Below are 23762 nucleotides of genomic sequence, written 5' to 3' on the forward strand. Positions count from 1 at the left end.
CTTGTTTAGCAAATCATGTCAGCTTGGTTGTCACCTTGTTGCTTTAGTTTTAGATACGTATCTGTACCAGGACTTCAGAAATCAAACTTTGAAAACAGTAACTAGTGTGCTTATTTCAGGAGTGTAGTGAATTCTGATATAAAGACAAGTATACTCTTACAGCATCCGGCAAGATCACAGTCAAATAGAGCCCTAGGCAGGGGAGTGGATCGATGTCCCCATCCCCCACAGCAGCCCCAAGCCATTCCATTGTTCCCTTACATGGCTATTTCTCCCCAGTTACCATAAACACTTCAGACCCGTTGGCATATGCATACTGTTTTCTTTTTTTGCTTCCACATTGGCTACAGATATTTGGATTTAATTTAAAACTTTGATTTCATATTTTGTTGTAGAAACACTGATGGTAATTTGCTAAACAAAACAAAGCAGTCATACAATGAAAACGGAGGTAGCACTAACAGTAAGCTTTTCTTCCCTTGAAACTCTCATCCATTGAAAATGCATTGAAACCCACATTCAAAGAAAATGCATGTGGCTTAGTGGTAGGTTGTTCACTTTTGAGCTGCTTTCAAACTATAGGCCCCTTGCGCATATTTTTAGGACCTTGCATACATGCATGTGCTTTTTGATTCACCTTTCTGTTTGTATTAAATTATATTCCTTGTATAATACACCACTACTTGTTGAGAGTGTTTTAAATTTGTAGTTTTGAGCATTTTTCCAGTAAGTAATGATGCAAAATGTATAAACCAGTAATGACAGAATTACCCATTTCAGAACATTTCAACTGTAAAAGGCCACTCAGACATATGTCATGACAATCCACCACTGTCCATTGATATGCATAACTTCTGTGCAAGTAAAAGTGATCTGAATAATTCCACATTAAAGAGATCTGTAACTAATGAAGAGGTTGATGTCGGCTAACAGCTGTACATTTCAGTGTTTCTTCTACAAATTCAATGCCTGCTGCTCTTAAAGAATAAATTGCCAGGTCACATTACATTAAAAAAACATCAGTAAGTTGGTAATATTGCAATAGGGAATGGCTGCCAAAATGACAACCGGTTCAAAATTACTAGGCATCTTGTCCAAAGGAGTGTACACCCAGGAGTACACCACCCACATGCCCCCTTAAAGTGCAAGGTGCACTGCAGTATCATCAGTCTGTCAACATTGTACACCCAGGAGTACAGCACCCAAATACCCCCTTAAAGTGCAAGGTGCAATGCAGTATCATCAGTCTGGTCCACATTGTGTGGGAGTAGAGCCCCCACAGCCTTCTAGGCATCTTGTCCAAAGGAGTGTACACCCAGGAGTACAGCACCCACATATCCCCTTAAAGTGCAAGGTGCACTGCAGTATCATCAATTTGTCCACATTGTGTGGGAGTAGAACACAGCCTTCTGCACCAAAGGGAGGCATGCTACCTGTTTTACTAACACTCCTTTCAAGTTCTGTAGCACAAACACCGATGGTCATTTGCTAAACAATGTTGTTGCACATTGGAAACACTTTGCGTGAGCAACAGTAAACTTCTGTTCCCTTAAAACTTACAATTCCTTGAAAATGCAGTGAAATACACATTCTTTGAACAGTCTGGTAGTTAATGTAGAAGAATCAGGCTATTGTCTGCTGTAATAAAGGTACAGGGTTTGAGTCTGAGCAAGCTAATTAACCAACCTGCCATCCCTAATTAGGGCATTTATATACACATGCGGGCGCACACACTAACCCACTCTCACACACATTGTCTAGCTCATGGCAAGTTCTGTAACTTGCCAAATGATGGAATGGCTTTCTTGTCTCATAGATCACGGCAGCAACAAGTAAGCAAGTTTTAAATTCCACGTGTGGAAAGAAGCAGAAGCATTTAAATCCATGTTGTTATGAGCGCATCATACTAATGGCACGCACAGATCAGCAGCGTGTGTTCTTAAAGAAGAAATCACATGCACAGACACCGTTAAAGGAGAAATGTTGTAGGTTTTTAATTAAAGATTAAATGTTGTGGACACCCCCCCCCCCCCCCCCCAGCCAGAAGGCCTTAGGCAACTGCCTAGTTCACCTAGTGCTGGATCCAGCTCTGTACAGGATACACAGGAGCTCTGCTTTCCTGATGACTGTATTTGTATAGGACACCTGTGATCTTTTTGTTGGGAATCTCTGGGGTCTGGCCATCCATTTGTTTGATGAGGTGCATCACAATGTGGGTGTTGTATTATTGGCCTAATCAGTGCTGACTCCAAAGGTGAAAAGACCTATAGATCTGAATGCTATCCCCTTGGCTGTCAGCTGTGCTAACTAAGTAGGATTTCCTGGAAACCATTGCTACATACTGATCAAAGAAGAGAGAATTACCAGCAGCCCACATTATTAGATCTCTCTACGTTTTCATGTGGGGTATTGTCAGTTCTGTATGCACAAGACAAGGAATAGTTTGTGTGCCAGGTGCAGCAATGTTGCATTTTTAGCATTCACTTTAATCCCATTTTCAGTACACCAGCCATTTAAGTTCCTGCTAGAGGCCTTCTGTGTGAGAGTGGCATTTGGCAATATGTTCCAGGTTGCAGTCCTGTACAAACTTAGCCAGAAGTCATTAATACTAAAAAGCAGTCTCAGAACAGAGACCTGCAGGACACATCTGTTCTCCTTCATGTTCTCTGACACTGCCCCAGTCGTCAGCACAGTGTGGGTTCCTTTAACCAGTTTGCTATCCATCTTTCCACATGGCGTTTGTTTACAGTGCATTTAGATTATTCATTTTGCTAGCATGGGGTATGTTATTGAATGTCTTGGCCAAATCAGTAGCTTGTGTTACCTGTTTAAAGAAGTTTTCCAAGTTCATTAGTCACGAGGTACCTTTTACAAAATCAAATTGCTGCAGATGTGACTGTTAGTCTGCTTTGTGGCTTTACAAATCAGACTCAGGCTGATGGGCCTATAGTTTGAGACTGGTAGAAAGGGTTGTCTTTATGGAGTGGCATTACCAATGCTGTTCACCATATGTCCGGGACTGAGCCTGTAGCTCGGCTCAGGTTAAGTAACACATGTAGAGGTTCTGCCCGGGCATGTTTAGTACTATTTAACAAACACCCCGTTATGTTATCTGGTTCCATGTAGGAAGTCTTGGACTGCACTTTTAGTACATGTTCTCAAGTTGTAATGTGGAGTTTGAGATACTGGTGCCACAGCAGTTTGTATAGTCATCTCAGGAGGGGGATTTACACTAAATTTATTTGCAAGTATATTTGCATTGTCCACTGGATCAGACTAATGTCCAGTACATGGGTCGGCAAGAGAGAGTCACATACACGAGTGGCCAAACTGCAGTTCTGGGAGACTTCATCCTAGAAAGGCAAGGGCATGGGGTAAAACTGGAGATTGCAGTCTGTGCATAACATAACAGCTGGTGGCCACAGTCAGCTGCAGCGAGGTGGTCAGGGAAAACTGTAAGGTCAGCAGAGACTAGTCTGAAGACTTGCAAGTGAACTGAAGTTCAAAGATGTACTCTGGGCTCTACCACCTCAGCGAAATGAGGAAATAGATGGTGTTGCAGAAGAATGACCGAGTCTGAAAGCAGCATGTGTGAGGACAGCAGAATATGTATGTGGCCAAGCCAGGTATGGAAATAAGGTATATAAGGAAAGCTCGTGGTGGAATGTGGAAGTCCAGGAAGTCATCAAAAGAAAGGTGAGCAATAAAAAGTGGGAGATTGAAAAGAGAGATCAGGCCAAGGAGGAGTACTGGTTGACTAACAGAGGCTTAGAGAGCAGTTGCAGTAGCAAAGAACAAGGCATCAGAGGCACTCTACCAGCTTAAAATTGACTCAGTAGATGTCACAAAGAAACTCCACCTGGTTGTGAAGCAGAGACAGAAAGATAAAGATGGTAAGTCTTCCAACTCCATTCAAAAGGGACAATAGCAACAACTTTGTCACCAGTTCACAGGACATCAGTGGCAGGTGGAAGGAGTACTTCCAGCAGCTTCTGAAGTAAGAAAGCCCAACTTAAGCTGTACTGCCCCAGACGCAGCTTAGAATGATAGAGGAAGAAGAGCCCACCCTAGAAGAGGTAAGAAATGCACTGAAGGAAATGAAGTCAGGAAGGCAACAGGCTCAGATGAGGGCACTGTATATGGAGCAAGATGTTGGGTGATTTGGGGAGGAAATAGCTCCTGAGGGTACTTACAGTAGTATGGAGAGATAGAAAGAAGTGCTTCCCAGATTACTGGAGAAAAAGCATTCTAGCGCCTATGTCACAAGTGTGGGCAGTATTGCATTATCAAACTCCTGTCATTCTGCCTGAAAGTGCTGGAAGGATGATGCAGCACAGCAGAAAGTAAGACGGGAGATGAGCAGTTTGGATTCAGATCAGGATGCAGCACAACTGGCCTGATGACAGATGGATAAGAAACTAGAGATGAGGCAACTGTCTTGTGTGGGCATTCATAGACCTGGACAAAGCATATGACCTGTTCCTAGGAAAGCTGATTTTTGTCAGTCCTGTGATGGATCAAAGTTCCGGAAACATTTGTAGAATTAATACAGGTTATGTGTAATAACCCAGTGATACAAGTACAGTTAAAAAAAAACTCAAAAGCGAAACACACCTTCTCCAAAAAAATACTTTAATATGCACTTAGTAAGTGAAAAAAGCAGTCATGTAAGTGCTTTGTTTTAAATATAACTTCATCAGAACCATAGATGTTAGGTGTACTTATATTGATTATTGCTGCAGTAACCTTAACTATAAGAGTTGTATCTTGCCAAGGATGTAACAGCTGGTCAGCTTCCAAAGCTTCAAGGCACCTTCCATTCACCCAAACTGTCAAAACAACTCAAGCTGAGCTGACTAAAAGGCAAATTTAGGTGTGAAGCCCTTTAGAGCTTTACTGCCACCAAAAAGTACCCTCCTCTGAGGTTTTTGAAGGCTTGTGTTTCCTTTGCTGGGCAGATAAGTTCCCTTTGGGGAACACTTCCATTTTCTAATATTTATTGATATTTTTATTTTCCTCTTCAGGAAAGTTATTTTAAAGCTAGGTGTGGTATATTGTGTTTTAACAGACTCTCTTGAGTACTTTTAGATGGAGCACTTAAGTTTTTTTTTCTGTCTGTTCAAAGTAGTGTAAACTAACTGACAGCATATCTTCTGTGGTGAAATTGTGTTTACTTTCTCATTGTGGGGCTGCCATAGTGTTTGAAAGTTTTTTTTTTTTTTTTTAACTGTGTTTTTTTTTTTTCTGTCAAAAAAGTAACTTCTGTGGACCAGTAGTTTTACCGGCATTTGCTGCTCGTTTTTCCCAGGAAGTCATTTTTGGCATTATCATGGAACAGATTGTGTTGGTCCAATGCTTGGTCTGTGTTCCAGCCACCCAAAAAAAAAAAAAAATGCTAAGCAAACAGCCTTTGCCACCACAGCAGGTTAGCAATTTGCCTCCGCCGCAGGTGGGTGACACTGTTGTACCTCTGATTACTCATCTTTTACCCTGAATCCCCCTGGTGTAGCCACATCCTCTGTAGATGTGGAGTCCCCAAAGTGGGCAAGGGAGAGTCCCTCTTGACAGCCCTGGGAGAGGGAACAGGGAGGGTTTCCCTGTTATGTCAGCATACTGTGCCACCACTGGGGAAGCAGCAGCTGCCTTTAGTAGCACGGTTGGCCCAATTTTTCCTGTTAAAAACAAACAAAACCAAACATATATCTTCTCCTCCTCCTCAAATTTCTTTGGATAGCAGTAGTATGCTGAGACTGGTTTGGGGTTTAATTCATGGTATTGATACTTCTTGTAGAGTGGTTTCTGGTAAAAGAAAGAGGGATGCCTCTTTCCTGAAGGGTATTCAAGATTCTGAACAGGAAGCCACAGGGATAGATTCAGGGTTTTGTCATAATTTCTTAGGTTCATAGTAGGTTACTAGGCTAATGGCCCTAGGTCCTTTACAAGCCTAGCTTTGTAAAACAAACTGTATACCTTAATTGACCATAGTTAGATTGTCATTGTTAGCAGAGAGATTCTGTAATCAGCGCTGACTACCCCTGTCCATGAGGGACATAAGTGCCACCCTTTGGTGTAAATTTACTGTTACCCATCCAGTTGTCAAGGTTGCACTTAACTAGAGTCATTGAGGAGCTCTGCTTCACATGAAGTGGGAGCTTATTCCAGAGGAGTGGCAATCTCTGGAAGATGTATCTGTCTCTCTAACATGTTTTGTTAATGACGCAGGCTAGGTCGAGATCCCTGGAGCTCACGCGACTCTTGCCCCATTTGATTTGAGATATGCATTTCCATTAGGGCAGAATCAGAGACTGTTCTGTAGGCCAGGCACAGGTCGCCTTTCTGCAGCCTACATGATAGAGTATAGTGACAGGGTTTGTGGTCTTTTCATGTAAGTCACATTTTGGAGGCCGTGGAATCTCTTGATTAGAAACCTCTGTGGTCTCTCCAGTTGTTGCAGGTGTCTGGTGAGATATGTACAGAAGAGACCATTGTACTCGATTAGTGGTGTAATGAGGGTCGAGTACAGTGGGGTTTTAACCTCCGTAGTCATGGATGTGATGCCCTTATTTATGAGATGCGTGATGTAGAAGGCTTTCCTTACCACTGTGGACACATGATCAAAGTTTAGATTTATATCAACCTCTGTTCCCAAGTCTAGCACCTCTGGGTTTGAGCTTAGAGGGTTGCTATCTATATCATAATTAGCAGGGGCTACTTCTTTGCTAAAGGGGATAATGAGACATTTTTTTGCGTGTAGTTTGAGTCCGTGACTTTGGCACCAATTAATCATTTATCTGCATCAGCTCCTGTAATATGTTTACATCGTTGGGGACTCAGTGAACGCAGCCAGTTTGCAGCCATCTGCAAACTTGGTAATCCACAGACCATTTTCTTTTGCCTGGACCTCAGAGAAATCGATTCCAAACAGTAGAGTTCCCAGCACAGATCCTTGTGGTACCCGACTGGTAACTGGTCTTCTGGTGGAGGTAGACTCCCCAACTTTGACGGTGTGTGTTCTGTCTGTTTACCAGTTGGCTACCTGTTTAGTGACTTAAGATGGGAGAGTGTCTCAATGATCCCTAAGTGGGGGTTGTGTCCAAAGCCTTGGCTACATCAAGATAGGAGGTATGTACTGCTTTGCCCTTATCCAGAGCTTTGATGACATCCTCAAAGAAGCCACCTAGTTTAATAAACAAGATCTTCCCTTGACACGACTCAGTTTGCTTCTGTCGAGAGTTTGAAGGTCGCCTGTGTTTTTATTGAGAAGGTCCATGAAGATTCTTTCCATGGCCGTGCAGATAAGGCTGGTTAAGCGTATGAGTCGGTAGTTTCCTTTTTGGGTTGATGGACTCCCCCCTTTGTACAAGGTGATTACTGTTGCTGTTCTCCACTCTGCCAGAACAATGCCAGTGTTCAGGCTATGGTTAAAGAGAGAGTGCCAAATGGTTCTGCTAGGTCTTTAGAAGGCTATCTGGAATGTTATCTGGTCCCATAGAGGCCGTGTTTTTGGCCTTAGAGAGCACTTGTATGACCTGTTCTTTGCAGTTACTCAGTAGAGGACTGGTGTCAGGAATGCTTTGGGGGGGTGGTTATGGCTGGTGTGGAGACAGGGGGATAAAGTTATTGCCAAGTCTGTCCGCTAGCAGGTTGGCGATTTCCTCAGGTTCAGTGAGAGTTGTACAGTCCAGTATAAGTTCGGCACACAGTTGGGCAATTCCCTCTTAGGCATGGTTGTTTTTAGCTAGGGATGCTAATTTTATTTTATTTATTTATTTTATTTTACATTTGTTGACTGGGCTAGTCTAGCTGGATATATGTCCATTTTCAGTAGAGGCCCGGGGAGAAAAGCTCCACATAGAAAACTAACAGATACAGTACATTAAAACGTTAATTACAAGAATATTATGAGATGATTACATGTGTTCCAAGGTAACAAAACTTATAACAAAAAACATTTTTTTTTTTTTCTATGAGAAGAGGGAGAAGGATGTAGAAGTAGTTGGAAGACACACAAAGTAAAGTGATGAGCAGGAATAAAAGAACAAAGTAGTTAAAATGGGATTGTAAGAATTAGGTGAAGGGTAGTAAGTTGTTGAGACAGTAAGATGGCCAATTCAGTTGTTCCTGGTTACAGTAAGTCAGCATTAATGGTAGTGGAATTAAAGTAACAGAAAGGTGGATTTAAAGTAACAGAAAGAGAGAGATGCAGAAAAAAAAAAAAAAAAGATTATGTTGGGCAAGACTAACAGAGGGAGATGATTAGTCAGGGGTTAGTACAGGGACATAGCCAGTGAGTTATAAGATATGATTTAAGTTTCTTTTTAAATAGTGAAGTTGAAGAAAGAGATGCAAGTTCAACAGGAAGTAGGTTCCAGCTTTTGCCTACAGTGTTAGTGAAGAGGGATTCTCCTGCTTTATGGTTAGATTTATGAGTAGAGATGAGTAATTTGTTTGCAGAGCGTAGGTTTGTAAGATTTTTATATGGGCAGATTAGACTTTTGAGGATTGGTGTGTTGCTTGGATGATGCAGGGTTTTGTGGGTAATAGTTAGCTGGTGAAGTAGAATATGGTTCTGTAGTTCCAGCCAACCTAGATGTTTCAGATTTTGGCAGTGGTGGGATCTAGCAGGAGAGCCTGTAGCAAATCTGGCAATGTTGTAGGCTATTGACAGCTTGTTGAGGTTGCTTTTTGATAGGTTAGTATATATAGGAGATGCATAAAAGAGTGTTGAGATGAGATGGGTGTGGGCAATAGAAGTTCTTGCTATGGGAGTAAGGAAAGGTTTAATTCTGTAGAGGGAGCCTAGTTTTCGGTTAACTGATTTTATTGTGGTGTTAATATGAGTATCAAAGTTAAGGCTGTGGTCAATTGTCACTCCCAAGAGTTTAGTGTCATAACTAGCCTTAGAGGACTTCACAAGATATCTGATTTGCTTGTTCGAGCTGTGGAGGGTATTCTTCCTCTATTGAGTATGTTTTCTCTTGTTCTTAAATATTAGTTTCTTTCTTTTGTTATATAACTTATTTATACTTGCAGTCCACCAGGGTGGCTTGTTTTTACGGGAGGACTTAGTTTTAGTCCTGTTAGGTGCAGTTGATTCAATACATTTGTTTAAGTGGTTATATAGGGCACTTGTGTACTCTTCTGTGTAGGAGTCATTATTGGCTGTGTTAGCAAGGGCTTTAAAACTTTTTATACAATGACTCAGTAGGTTGTAGTTTGCATTGGATACATTTTTCACGTTTTTAATCCTGTGGGGGTGTCCGATCTGATCTTTGCTTCATAAGAGACTGATTTATAGTCTGACCTTACCAGGGAGGGCACAAAGGGGATAGTGCAGTGACCCCCCTATGTTAATGAGCACTAGGTCTAGGACATTTGAGCCCCTTGTGGGGGTGTAGACCAACTGTTCCAGGGCATTTGAATTAACAAAGTCCAGGAACCTCCGAGCGATCGTGTTTCTGCTCATGTAGGTTGCCCAGTCGATGGAAGGATAGTTGAAATCTCCCATGACCGAGGTGTTTGGCTGTATACAGAGTGACTGTAGCAAGTCCAGGTAGGTGGTGTGTTTCTCCTGGTTCATTGTGGGGGACCTGTAGCTAGCGATGATGTGGTAGGAGGTGTGCTTCTCCTGGTTCATGGTGGGGACCTGTAGCTAGCGATGATGTGGTAGGAGGTGTGCTTCTCCTGGTTCATGGTGGGGACCTGTAGCTAGCGATGATGTGGTAGGAGGTGTGCTTCTCCTGGTTCATGGGGGGGACCTGTAGCTAGCAATGATGTGGTAGGAGGTGTGCTTCTCCTGGTTCATGAGGGGGACCTGTAGCTAGCAATGATGTGGTAGGTGGTGTGCTTCTCCTGGTTCATGGTGGGGACCTGTAGCTAGCGTTGATGTGGTAGGGGGTGTGCTTCTCCTGATTCATGGTGGGGGACCTGTAGCTAGCGAGGATATGGTAGGAGGTGTGCTTCTCCTGGTTAATGGTGGGGGACCTGTAGCTAGCGATGATGTGGTAGGAGGTGTGCTTCTCCTGGTTCATGGAGGAGGGGACCTGTAGCTAGCGATGATGTGGTAGGAGATGTGCTTCTCCTGGTTCATGGTGGGGGACCTGTAGCTAGCAATGATGTGGTAGGAGGTGTGCTTCTCCTGGTTCATGGTGGGGGACCTGTAGCTAGCAATGATGTGGTAGGAGGTGTGCTTCTCCTGGTTCATGGGGGGGACCTGTAGCTAGCGATGATGTGGTAGGGGGTGTGCTTCTCCTGATTCATGGTGGGGGACCTGTAGCTAGCGATGATATGGTAGGAGGTGTGCTTCTCCTGGTTCATGGTGGGGGACCCGTAGCCAACAATGATGTGGTAGGGTGTTTTGCCTGTAGTTGTTTGGACCTAGAGTAGCTCGAGTGTCATACTGTTTTACCAGTCTTGAGGTTCATTTGGATTTAATGAAGATGGTTACACCTCCACCTTTGGTTCTTTCACACTTATTTTGAGGTCTGAATGTGTGAAAGACATTGTAGCCTTGTACAGCCGGGGTGCTGTTTGCAGCCTTGAACCAAATCTCATTGACTGCACAGACGTCAGCGTCTTCCAAGGTGAGGAGTGCTTCCAGGAAGTGCTGTTTACTGTTTAGACTCCTAGCGTTAATCTGCATGACTTTGAGTTTGTCTCTAGTGGATTTTTTTACGTAGGAAGTTTTGTTTTGACATTGCCTAAAAAAAGGCACTATGTGGAAGGCAGTTACCTTTGCCAGTGTCTGAAGGCCTTGAGGGGACAAGTGAAGGCCATCTCTGGCAAAGCATCGTGGTCTGTTTGCCATGTCTTCCCAGGCTGTCCTGGAGCCTCCTGGAGTGGCACCAGAAGCTAAGTCAGTTATTAAAATCAGTCATTTTTTGTCTGCATTGTGTCATCATCTTAGGTGAAGGCAGAATGCTGCTTAGGGATAGGGACCTACCTGCCTGGGACACACAGTCTGAGAGTTCAGTCATGGATGTTCATCGTGCATTACAGCTGCAGTAATCACATATGGGTTTTCAGTCTCCTCGGTCGGCCGAATTCCAAAGTCTTGGTCCGGCGTCGGTTGTTGTCGCGTACTCTTCTGACGTCAGGAAGGCTAGAGTATATAAGACACAGCCGACGCCATCTTCTCCAGTCTTTTTGCAGAAGCAGTTCGCAAGTGCCGGTCGGCCAGCTCCTGAATTACGAAAAATTTTGGAACCAAGTCTTCATTAAAGCTAAGTACCCGTTAATCTTTTCTTGCCTCAGACCGATGTCAGAAAAAGTTAATAATTGTATTTCTTGTGGGAAGCAAATACTGCATAAGGATTTCCATTCCCTTTGCATACCTTGTTTGGGCCCAGACCACGCCTCGCGTCTCGGGCTGTCGCTTTGCGCTACCTTCAATAAACACTATCACCAGCACTTTTTGGTAAAGCTTAATTATAAAATGTCGCCGGATACTCCGACTACCGCTTTGTCTAAAAAAGAAAAGGACCGCCAGGCGAGGACCAAGGGTCTCCACCGATACCAAAGCAGGCTACACGTGGTCCGGTGCTCAGTGAGCCCTTTGCAGTCCCTGACTACCGGCGACACTCCTCGGCGGGGTCTTCTGTACCGAGACCGCTGGTTCTTCGGCCCTTTCCCAGACTACAACCGAAGCCCCTGCAACTGTCGAGCCTACCAATGTGGATAGATCTACATCCACCCATGGTATATTTAGGCCTTCATCATCTTTCTCTATCAAGGCCTTCACTAAATCCAAAACAGCCAGGCACCATACTAGGCCGGCTACACAAGGCCCATCACCTGGGCACATGCCTAAGAAGCACATGCTTAAAATGGCTGAGGACCTTATTACTCTTATCAGAGGCTCACAGGCCCCCCCCGGACAAGAGACCCAGAGTAGAGGAGGATTCTCCTTCTTCTGACCAGGGATCCATTTTATCAGAACATTCTGATGCTGAAAAACACTCTTATTCCCCTTTCGAGGATTCGGATGCAGAGCAGTCTATTCCCTCTGTATCCCCCCCTGAGGATTTTTCTTTTGGGGAAACCTTACACTCTTTGAGAGAGCACTTCCACTGGGAAGGCCAAGACTTTTCAGACTCCAAGAAAAGGCTTAGGGAGTTTCACTGGTTACCTCAGCATAGACCTTTGGCTATTCCTCTTGTTTTGGAGGTTTTGGATGATGTTTACTCGGAGGCTTGCCTTAATCCTGATTCTCTGCCTCCTGCACCAGTTAAGCCGGATAGGTATTACAGAGTACCTAATTCTCATCAGTTCCTCTACAAGGGCCATAATGCAGACCCTGAAACTATTTCTCAAGGCCCTAAAGGAATTAAGGCCTCCACGGCCAAGAATCCACTTCCTGCAGAAAGGGAATCTAGATCTCTAGAAAGGTGGGGTAAGAAGGTTTACACCTCGGCCACCCTAGCCATGAGGGCCTTAAACTGCCAGTTTCATATGATTAAATACCAACAATTCCTATTATCACAATTAAAGACCAAAATGTCACAACCTGAACAACCAGATATAAAAGAGTTGCAGGATATGATGCATAGTGCAGAGCAAGTGGGTAAGCACACTTTACAATGTAGTTATGATGCCCTAGAGGCCTCCAGCAGAGCGGATCAGTCATTCGCAGACATGCCTGGCTTAGGGAACAAAATCTGCCAGACCATGTGAAAGCAAAAATTCTGGATGCACCTTTACATAAGGATGTTCTTTTTGGTGCTAATGCTGAGGATATATTACGTAAAATGGAAGAAAAAGCAAAATCTATGCAAACTGTAAAAGCTTTCTTACAGGTACAGCCACCACGGTTCAGCAGGAATTGGCCTTCAAAAAACTGGTCCTTTCCAACCACTGACAAGCCCCAAAGAGGCAGATACAGGCGCGGAAGGGGCAGAGGACAAGCCCAAGGATCCTATAGAGGCAGACAATGGCAATCTCCAGCACCAAGAGGTGGTGACGACAATGCACAACAGTACAGGAAGCAGACTCAATGACTCCCTCATTTCCATGCCAAGCAAAATTCAACTGGCAGCACCTTTGGGAGGGAAACTGGCACTATTTGCAAACAATTGGCATATTGTCACAACAGACAAATGGATTCTGGACATTATAAACAGAGGCTACAAATTCCATTTTCACACTCTTCCAAAAATGAGAGGCATGCCAAATCTACCACAAAATCAAAGGGTAGAGGCACAACTGCAAATTACAAAGCTCCTAAACATGAGGGCTATACAAAAGGTACCCACGCACCAACAAGCACAAGGTTTTTATTCAAGGCTTTTCCTGGTGTCAAGAAAAGGCGACTGGAGACCCATACTGGACTTATCCATCCTAAACACATTTCTTCTCGTGCCAAAATTCAAGATGCTCACATTACAGCAACTCCTTCCCATGCTGGGCAAGGGGTTCTGGCTGGTAACATTGGACCTCAAGGAGGCATACCTGCATGTCCCAATCAGACAAAGTTGCAGAAGATACCTCAGATTTCTTGCAGGTTCAAACCACTATCAATTCTCTGCATTGCCCTTTGGCTTATCTACTGCCCAGAGTATTCACCAAGTGCCTGGCATCAGTGATTGCATACTGCAGACTTCAAGGGATACAAATTTACCCTTATCTGGACGACTGCCTGATCCAAGCGGACAGCAAACACATACTTCTGAAACACCTGGCATTTGTGACACGGTTACTGCTTTCTCTGGGATACACCATCAACAAGGAGAAATCAAAGCTAACACCCTCTCAGAAAATAACCTTCCTGGGTGCCAACTTGGACACAAACACCCAGATGGCCTACCTTACGCCAGAAAAACAAGGGCAATTATCTCAGTACTTCAAAATACTTGCAAAAAGTACCAGGCTTACTGCAAGGAAAATCCTGCAGGCTCTGGGATTCATGGCATCTTGCATTCTTCTAATCCCATGCAAAGCTGCACATGAGGAAACTTCAATGGTACCTAAAAAATCTATGGTCTCAACACAGTCACAGCTTGGAAGCGGTGATTCCAATAATTCCCTGTCTTCAAGAGGAATTCATATGGTGGGCCCAAGCATGCCAAGTAAACACAGGCCTCCCATTCTGCAAGCCTCAAGCTACACAAGTCATAACCACAGACGCTTCAGACTACGCCTGGGGAGCGCACATGAAGGACAGGTGCATTCAGGGCAGATGGCCCCAAAAAGAAAAGCACCTTCACATCAATCAAAAAGAAATGATGGCAGTAATAAATGCAATCACAGCGTTCAGAGAATTCCTGCATCCAGGACAACTGCTCATAAGAACAGACAACACCACAGTAATGCGGTACATAAACAAGCAAGGAGGAACTCATTCATACCCCTTGTGCAGACTAGCCATGACTCTTTGGAACCTGGCGCTGGAAAGACAAATAGAACTTCAAGCACAGTACCTGCCAGGAATGGAAAACACACTGGCAGACACTCTGAGCAGACATATGACAGATCCTCACGAATGGAAGCTACATCCACAGGTGTTTACAGAGATTGTTCAAGCGTGGGGGAGGCCAGATATAGATCTTTTTGCCTCCCACAGAAACCATCAATTAAAAAGGTTTTGCTCAAGGACCTTCCACCCAAAGCCCTGGAAAGTGGACGCTCTTTCCTTCACATGGACAACTTGGTCAGTTTATGCATTCCCACCTCTACCTCTTCTGCCCAAGGTACTTTTGAAAGTAAGAACAGACAAGCCGAGGATGATACTGATTGCTCCAGACTGGCCGAGACAACACTGGTATCCACTCCTGAGGAGCCTAACACACACTCCTCCGTGGCCCCTGCCTCTAATACCTCTACTGCTGACGCAGAACAATTTCAAAAACCTTCACAGTCAGCTGAAAACTCTCAGTCTTGCTGCATGGAAAATTCCTTAGCATCACATCAGACTCTACTCTCCAAAGAGGTGCAGGATGTCATTTTGGAGGCCAGAAGACCATCTACTAGAAAAGCTTACTCCGCAAAATGGAAGCGGTTTTGCTGTTGGAATGAAAAACGAGGGCAGGACCCTAGACAATTGAACCTGCCTCAGATTTTGCAGTACCTAGCTGAACTTTTGAGCAATGGACTTTCTTTTTCCTCAATCAAAATACATGCCTCAGCAATCTCTGCGGAATTCAACATGGATCCTCCTTTATTTTCACATCCACTCCTACGACAGTTCCTCAGAGGGGCTAAGAACATAAGACCTCCAAGGAAACAGCCAGTGCCAGCTTGGGACCTTAACTACGTACTAGAAAAATTGACATTACCTCCCTTTGAACCTGCTGCTTCAACAGAATTACAATATCTGTCCTGGAAAACAGCTTTTCTACTGGCCATCACTTCAGCTCGTAGAGGTTCTGAGTTACAGGCCCTCATGGCGGTGCAGCCATTCCTCATCTTCCATCAGGACAGGGTTTCCCTTCGCACCAACCCTTCCTTTATGCCTAAAGTGGTATCTAGGGTAGCCTTAAACCAGGCCATACACCTTCCTACCTTTTACCCTAACCCTCAAAACAAAGGGGAAAGGCTGCTACACTCTTTAGACATCCATAGGCAGCTACGTTATTACTTGGACAGAACCAAATCCTTCAGGAAATCAGATCAACTCCTCGTTTCCTATGCTGTGGGGGGTCAAGGGAAATCTGTTACCAAACAGACCATTTCCAAGTGGATTGGTCACTGCATACGCTTTTGTTATTCCTATCATGGAAAGTCTGTCCCTACTGGTATCAGACCTCACTCCACTAGGGCCACAGCCACCTCTACAGCCTTCCTCAGAGGAGTGCCTACTAAAGATATCTTGGAGGCAGCCACTTGGAGTTCTGTGCATACCTTCACAAAACACTACCATCTGCCTTTATACTCCAGAACAAGAGCAGGCTTTGCCACTGCAGTTTTGCAGGGCATTCTAGCTCAACCCAGTTCCGTATAGTACCTACCACCCTATGCATAGCTTTGGGATTCTACCCATATGTGATTACTGCAGCTGTAATGCACGATGAACATAGTACAGTTTTGTACCTACCATAAATGTAGATGTTCGAGGGCTATTACAGCTGCAGTACAGGTTTCCCACCCTCCTTCCCCACTTGGTAAGACCTTGGGGTCTGAATACCTCTTCATACCTGCTGACTGGGTTATCCTGCTATGTATTATTTGCTTACTTTTATGGATTAGATTTATTTTTGTATTGCCTTTCTTCTGGGGGCACCTGACATCTGGGGCAAGAAAGACTGGAGAAGATGGCGTCGGCTGTGTCTTATATACTCTAGCCTTCCTGACAGAAGAAGCACGCGACAACAACCGGCCGGACCAAGACTTTGGAATTCGGCCGACAGAGGGACATACAATGGCTGAAAACCCATATGTGATTACTGCAGCTGTAATAGCCCTCGAACATCTACATTAATGGTAGGTACAAAACTGTACTTTCTTCATACAGTCCAAGAGAGATGCATCTCAAGACATTCACTCCAACATGTACTATGACAGAATCGTAATGGTAATTGTTGCTGAGTGACTTGAGTGTGTCTCACTGTCGAGTCGCCTATTACTAGAACATTAGGTTTTGAGGTGTTTTTCTTTAAGGTCTCAATTGCTGAAACATTGATTTGTGTGTTGTGTTTAGTGGTGGATTCTGTTCTTGTACCATTATATGTAGGTTGTTTGCGCTTGGGAGGTCTCTGGTGGTCTAGTAGGCTCTTAGTGAGTGCCTCCATGTGTGTGGGTTTGTATGTTTTGACCTTATCTTGTGTGAGTGAAGAGGTGCGTTTGCTGATCACTGTTTGATGTCTTGTTTATTGTTGTGTGTGAGGACTGATTCTAGTTTCATGGTATAGTTACTTCTCTCACATACTGTCTTTGTTTGCTATAGGAGTAAGTAAGTGGTTGTCAGTATACATGAGGCAATTTCTACATTGTGACAAAAACAAAAGAACTGAATAGCATAACAGTTTTTAATAAAACAACAAAACTTTCAGGTCAAAAACCCTTCAATTGCTACATTGCCTCAGGATTCCCATGTGAATCAGGATGGCTGGAGAAATGTTGGGGAAACTGACTGTCCATAGCAGCAGGTAATTCTTAAGTACTAATTAGTGAGAGGGCAAATTAGATCAGCTATTGCCCTGGGACTAACAAGGGGACTAGTTCTACAGAAGATTGGAGATGAAAAATGGGGTGACTGTGCTTAGTGCTTGGCTGAGTTGCCTGCAGTGCAGAATTGCACAGCTGTGATGCCTGTAGAGCAGCAGGGAACCTGGGAGAGTTTCACTGACTGGTGTCTAGGGAAAAAATAGTTTTAGGTGTTTGTGTCTGTACAAGGCACCACTAACCCACATTTGCGCAATGCGATGCTTATATACAGGTGAAATTAAACAGTTTTAAACTAGTCTGCCAACAGGAAATCACACAATGATCTTTCCTTCAGCAACCCCCAGCTCAGACAAGACTATATGGCAAACCTAATACCGCTCTCTCCTTTAGCTTTCAACGTGTTCCTACCACTCTTATCAAGCAATTAAAGCCCTACCACTCTGGCTGCTGACCTCCTCCCAGCAGAGTACTTGCAAAAGGCTGCTGACATCATAGCCTACCCAATTTCAATCCTGATAAATAGAACATTATCTGAAGCCTCTGTCCCCTCAGTTTGGAAAGTATCCCATTGTACCTCTACATAAGGTGCTAACTCCACAGAACTATCTAATTTCAGACCCATTGCCATTCTATCTTCACTAGCTAAAATAATGGAAAAAATGCATCCATAAACCACTCCTGAACCACTTAATACAAGGCAAGCTTTCTCAACATGGCTTTAGACAATTCCAAAGCACCACCTCAGCTCTTTTCTCCTTTTCTAATGTCATTAACCACAACCGTAATAGCAATCTACTCTCCTCTGCTCTCTTTCTAGATCTATCTAGGGCTTTTGACATGGTTAACCATCAGTTATTCATTCAGACCCTGAAAGGCTCCTCCCTAGACTACCACTCTCTCCAATGGTTTCAGTCCTGTCTATGTGGACGCTAACAGACAAGCCCTATGGCAAGAAAAGCTATCATCCTGTCTACTCCTCTCCTTAGGAGTCCCACAGTGCTCAATACTAGGACCCCTTCTATTCTCCATGTTTATTAATGACCTCCACACTGTTATTCCTAAGGCAACATGTATTCAGTATGTAGGCGACTCCACATTGATCTGCTCAGCCACCTCACAAGCTGATTTGCTGTCTTTAACCCAGAGTACATTCATTACTGTTGAAAACTGGCTCATTAATCGCTATCTGTTATTAAACCCTAAAGAGACCAAGCTGCTCCTGTTTACGCTCACTGTTGGGTCCAACCCTCCAGCCATTACCATAATATCTAACAATGGGACCATTATCTCCCCTGAAGCCCAAATCAAACTCCTGGGAGTCGCAATAGGTCATAAACTTACATGTGATGCACGTCAGTCAAACCATCAAAACATACAAAAAACTTGGATCCCTTTACAAGCTTAAACCCTTCCTCACTCCTCTTGCCCGAACTGCCATTGCCTGCTCTCATCTTCTATCCACTCTCCTTTATGCCTCCCCCCTACTCACAGGCCTGCATTACTGAAATTAACAAACTATCTCACTGCTACAACCATATAGCTAGATTTTCCACTGGTTCAGCCTATAGGACTCACCATTGTCACAATCTAAATCTCTTAGGGTGGCTTGAACTTCCTTCCCTGCTACAGTTTACCCAGCTCACAATAGCCCATAAAGCTCTCCACCACCATGATAATATACCAGCACTCAAAAATATTGTCATCCCATATAGTAATCACAGTAAACTCCGCTCATCCAATAGACTATTTATCCAAACAGTCAAATCCAACAACTCAGCTGGCGAAGCCTTATTTGCCAGTTCGACTGGTAAAATCTGGAATCAACTTCCAGCCGACCTCACTCCTGAACTTTCACATACACTATTCAAAGAATATATCGGAAAACATTTTAAATCACACTGGCTATGCCCCTGCTCGAAACCTGACTAGCATCATCTCTGTGTCTCAAAGACTCTAACTCAGTTGGATGCCAAGTGTCTTAATGAAGAATTATATAATTCTATCTTCTCTCTATTGTCCTGTCATGTATAGCGTAAGTAACGAATATAAAATTTGCTTATACAGTGTGTCTCATGTATTTTACAAACTGTCTGTTATAACATATTGTATATATCAAAGTATTTGTGTGTAGTTTATCTCTCCGGGCTCTGCTGAAAATGGACATGTATCCAGTTGGCTATCCCAGTCAACAAATGTAAAATAAATAAATCCACACACTTTTGCTGCAAGGGTGCAGGGAAGCCCTTCAAAATGTAAGATGGCTGGATTTGAGTTTGTGTATGAAAACCAGGCTCTGTTCAGCAAGTCTGGATCTGGTCTATGCTAACCAAGTTTCTGATTCTTCCTATGGGGGTTCTCTTTCACTGAGACTGGTGCTGTAATGTCCCAGTGTGTTCAGTGGGCGAATATGGAGGTTTCGTAGTCCCTCAGAAAATACTATGAGTTGTTAACAGAAGGACTTTCCAGAACCTTCACCCATTCCTCCTGTCTTCCCTGCTTTAGGGAATGTTTCATATTGCCTGGAATTTCCTAATAGTAAGTCAGCTGTTCCTAAAAAGGCAGGTAGGCTATATAAAGTTTCTCAGTCTTTTAAATGTTTATACAGTATTCCCAAATCTGGCCCAGCAGCTATAGCCTTGGTTGACTCCACCACTGTTAAGCACTTAATTCCAATCCTACTTTGTTTAATAAGGATGGGAAATTTTATTGATAGGTATGGGGAAAAGTGTATACTTTTGGAACTTTGATTTTCAGAATTTTAACTTATCAGGTTTGCCTTGATCAGGGCAAATATCTCCTTGATATGTATGTGCTTGCATCTGTCTTCAGTGTCCCACACCCACTGCACTTTTAACCCTCCTAAAATGTCTTCCCAAGCAAAGTCTGAAGTGTCTGTGGTGACTGCTTTGGAGCAGGAATGGAGGATGGGAGACCTGGATTTAAAGGTATCTGCTGTATTCAAACATTTCTTTTCTGGCAACACTCAGTACTTTGATCTGAAAGGGTAGTGTGGGTTGATGTCGTGACTAAAGAGATTTCAGACACCACTGTATCTTTCCCATGTGAAGTCTTGCCGTGGTATCATGAAAATCATAGATGCAGCAAGACCCAAAATTCTGAAGTCTTCCCTTGCAATGACTGAAGTCTGAGTAGAAAACCGTAGAAACAGACATAGATAAAAGGAAGAATCGAATGTTCTCTTGGAATCCCAGCTTGGACAAGAGATCTCTCACCCAAGAGAGACATGATATTTTGAAAAAAAAGACTCTGCAAAGATAAGCAAGTCATCTAAATACAGGAAAATGTGGATACCCTGTAGCCTGCAATGAGCTATAACTGGAGTCAAGACACTTTGTGAGCACTTTTGGTACACTGGATAGTCCAAAGGGTAAGGCACATAACTCATTATGTGATCCAGACTCACAGAACCATAAACTCCTAAAGTATGGATGAATAGGGCTCTGATGTTAAGCATCTTATAAGACTAGTGTTACCAGGAAACTTGACAGAGGAGATGACAAGGTAACAGGTTGTGCGGTGACATTTTGAATTTGGACTACTAAAAACAGGTTTAGTAAAGAAAGATCCAGAACTGATCTACAAGCCTTTTTTGGCACTAACAACTTCCTTGAATAAAACCCCTTCCTCATGTGGGAAGGAGGAACTGATTCTAGCACTACTTGGGAAAACATATGATGAACAGGAGGAAGCAGAGTCTATTCTGCTGGATAAGGAATGATACCCAGGAAAGGATGAATTTACTCTCACTGTCATCTGTAATCCTGATGAATGATTTTCAAAATCTATTTGTCTGAAATCTGTTACCAAGTAGAAAAATGGAGACATTCTGGAAGAGAATAGAGGCCAGGGGGGTCAAAAGGTCTCTTGAACATTCATTCTGACTTGGACTGTCCTGTGTTTTGAGAGCATTGAGACTTCTTTTTGGAGCCTTCTTGCCACTTCTTAAATGTCTGTTTTCCTGAATTCTGTTGAAACTGCTTATTCTGATTTTTCGTTGCCAAAATTGAAGGACAAAGAAAATCTTTTGATAGTTTGGAAAAAGAGGGCAGAAAAATCTTGGATTCCTTGGATCAGCTTGCCCCTTTCATCACATTTTTGATCACCTCTGCAGTGAGGGGCCAAACAAAATCTCTGTCTAAGGGAGAATTTAAAACCTCATTTTTTAAATCTAGGTGGTTATGAGAATGTAGCCAAGCAAACCTCCTTAAAACAGTATGAGTGGCCGTAGTCCTGGAAGCTGTTGCAGCTGCAACCAATGGGTCGTGGCCTATGTAGTGGAAGAAACAAAGTTATGAGTAGTGGCCTGTGTAGTGGAAGAAACAAAGTTATTTAAAGCCGGTTTTTCTTCACCAGAAGAAACTGTAGGTAAAACATTCCTCATACTTTCACAGCATGTCAGAGCAAATTAACATGAGCCTGACAAGTATTTGGCATATAAACAGAAGCAGCTGCACCTTTATATCTGTGGGCAAATGTTAAAGTTAACACTGTTGTTTAAAATAAATCCTGCTGAAGATAAGATGTAACATTTTAAGCCATCTACAGTGTAAATTTAGTCTTTTTTTTACACTTTAAGTAGATTTTTAGATGATGTTTTCTGTGTGGATACTCATTTCAAAACTTGGTTTCCATTTAGAGCATAAATTCTTCACGTCGGCGCCTCCAGAGTTACTCTGAACAGAGTACCAACAGCAGTTTTAGTGCTGCAGAAGAAGGAAAATCAAGAGTGCAGGTACTTTGCTGATTTGTCAGCATTATTTAAATAAAGTCGAATGTGCATCAGTAGCGTTTGTGAGTATGATACCAAAATGCATGATTGGCAAAAATGCATTTTATGGAGTAGTGTATATAGAAAAATAAATTTCAAATTATGTGTTTGGGTAAGTGCCTTTCTAAAGCACCCCATAGTCCTGTAAATGTTATTTATTTAACATTTGTTTACCGGAAAAGTCCAACTTGGAACGAAGCCGATTTTCAGTGGAGACCCGGGGAGAAACTCCCCAGATGCATGTCTTTGAAACGTGGGAGGAAACCGTAGCACCCGGAGGAAATCTACACAAACGCAGCGAGGACATGCACAGAAGGCACTCCAGCCAAAAATCAAACCAGAGAACCTCCTGCTGTGAGGCAACAGTGCTACCGCTGCACCACTTTGCCATTATTTGGACATATTATACTGTTATTCTGGAAAGATTTTTTCAACAGCACCGTATTTTAAAATCCTTAATGTAGGGGAAAGACATGGTGATTTAGAGCAGTTTTCTTTTTTAGCAACTCTGGTCAATTTTATAAAGCACAATAGTAGTAGAATTAAGATGAGCAGTGTAGAATGTCTGTAAGCATTTGGGTGTATGACTTAAACGTTTTAGTAATGTACTTGGTTAAACTAGAAGACATCTGAGTACGGGAAATAGCATACAGGGGTCATTTCTAATTATCTCATGAAAAATTGGACTGGGATTCCTGAAGTACAAGCTGTGGATGCTGTATGTTTTAACTCATTCCATCCAGTATAGCCATGTTGAGTGTGTACCTTGAACTCCCAGTGGGTGTGGCTTGAGCTTTAAAAAAAAATAATTGCCTTACAGTTCTAACAAATACTCACTGACAGAGGTCAAATATCAATACAACTGTTTATCGTCATGTATGCTTGAAGATCAGCTATTTTGATACCTTGTATGTAGCATAGCTTTGAAATTATTAATGCTCCGAGATTAGTACTAGGCTAACTGCTTTTGTGGGAAATTATATTTCTTCAATCAATGAACTTTTACCAGAGGTGAGGATCAAACCTTGTATGTTGTGCATGGGAGGCAAGCACCTTAACCATTATGCCAGTTGGTATTTGCAAGCATAGACAAGCAATATTTGACACCTAGAGGTGCAGTAGGAGTAAACTGCATAAATGCCTAGAAGCACACACTGCTCCTAATAAGTTAAAACTCATTACAGCCAACTGGGCCTCCAGGCGTTTCTGCATGGCTGAGCTGATGTAAGCCATTGTTAGGGAAATGAATTAGTAGACTGAAACTATGCACATTTTAAATAAGTTGTTAATGTGTAAGTTATTGTAAATGTATTTGTGTTTAGTTAACTTTTAAGATATAGCTGTCACTTAAAGTACTGTGCAGACATGGGTCCTTAACGGTGTGTTTGTGTGCTTTTGCTTAGCATGTCTAGGTAAAAGTCACAGCACCTGCATTTCCAAGACAAATGTTTTTCAGTACATCACTGCTGCAGCAGCCTTACTTGTATGGGTTATATCCTGCCAGGAATATAACAGCCAGCCATCTTCCAGAGCTCAAGGACACCTACTTTCCCAGGTATATGTTGACAGCTTGAGCAAGCGTGGGGAAAATCAGCAGTCTGTACTCAAAGCCCTTCAGAATGTTCCTTCTGCTGAAGATTGCTGGCCTTGCAAGCTATGGAGGAGTAATGGTCAGCTTACATTTGTGCAGCACTGCTGGACAGATAAGTTCCCTTTTGGGGGAGGACGGACCTCCACATTTGATATTATAACTAAAACAGTACTGTATTTTAAAGCAGTGTTTTTCCTGGCTAGGACTTAGTGTTTTTTGGGTTGTCACATGACATCTGTCAGTTGAATGAGTGTGGTTCCTTTTCCTTGTGTAAACTTCTGATCC

The 23762-nt window shown here is 43.1% G+C and overlaps 1 protein-coding gene across 5 annotated transcripts in view; it reads left to right on the plus strand.

Moving 5' to 3' along the window:
* Positions 1 to 23762, plus strand: part of PPP4R1 (protein phosphatase 4 regulatory subunit 1) — a 1686542-nt gene that overhangs the window by 1234893 nt on the left and 427887 nt on the right. For all 5 annotated transcript variants that reach the window (XM_044066551.1, XM_044066553.1, XM_044066554.1 and 2 more), the window contains one exon: positions 21755 to 21850. In XM_044066551.1, coding sequence (XP_043922486.1) covers positions 21755 to 21850 — 96 coding nt within the window. The remainder of the gene's footprint in view (positions 1 to 21754; positions 21851 to 23762) is intronic.

Source organism: Protopterus annectens, chromosome 3.part1 (genome assembly GCF_019279795.1).
Source record: "Protopterus annectens isolate FY-2018-M chromosome 3.part1, PAN1.0, whole genome shotgun sequence".
Taxonomy (NCBI): Eukaryota; Metazoa; Chordata; order Ceratodontiformes; family Protopteridae; genus Protopterus; species Protopterus annectens.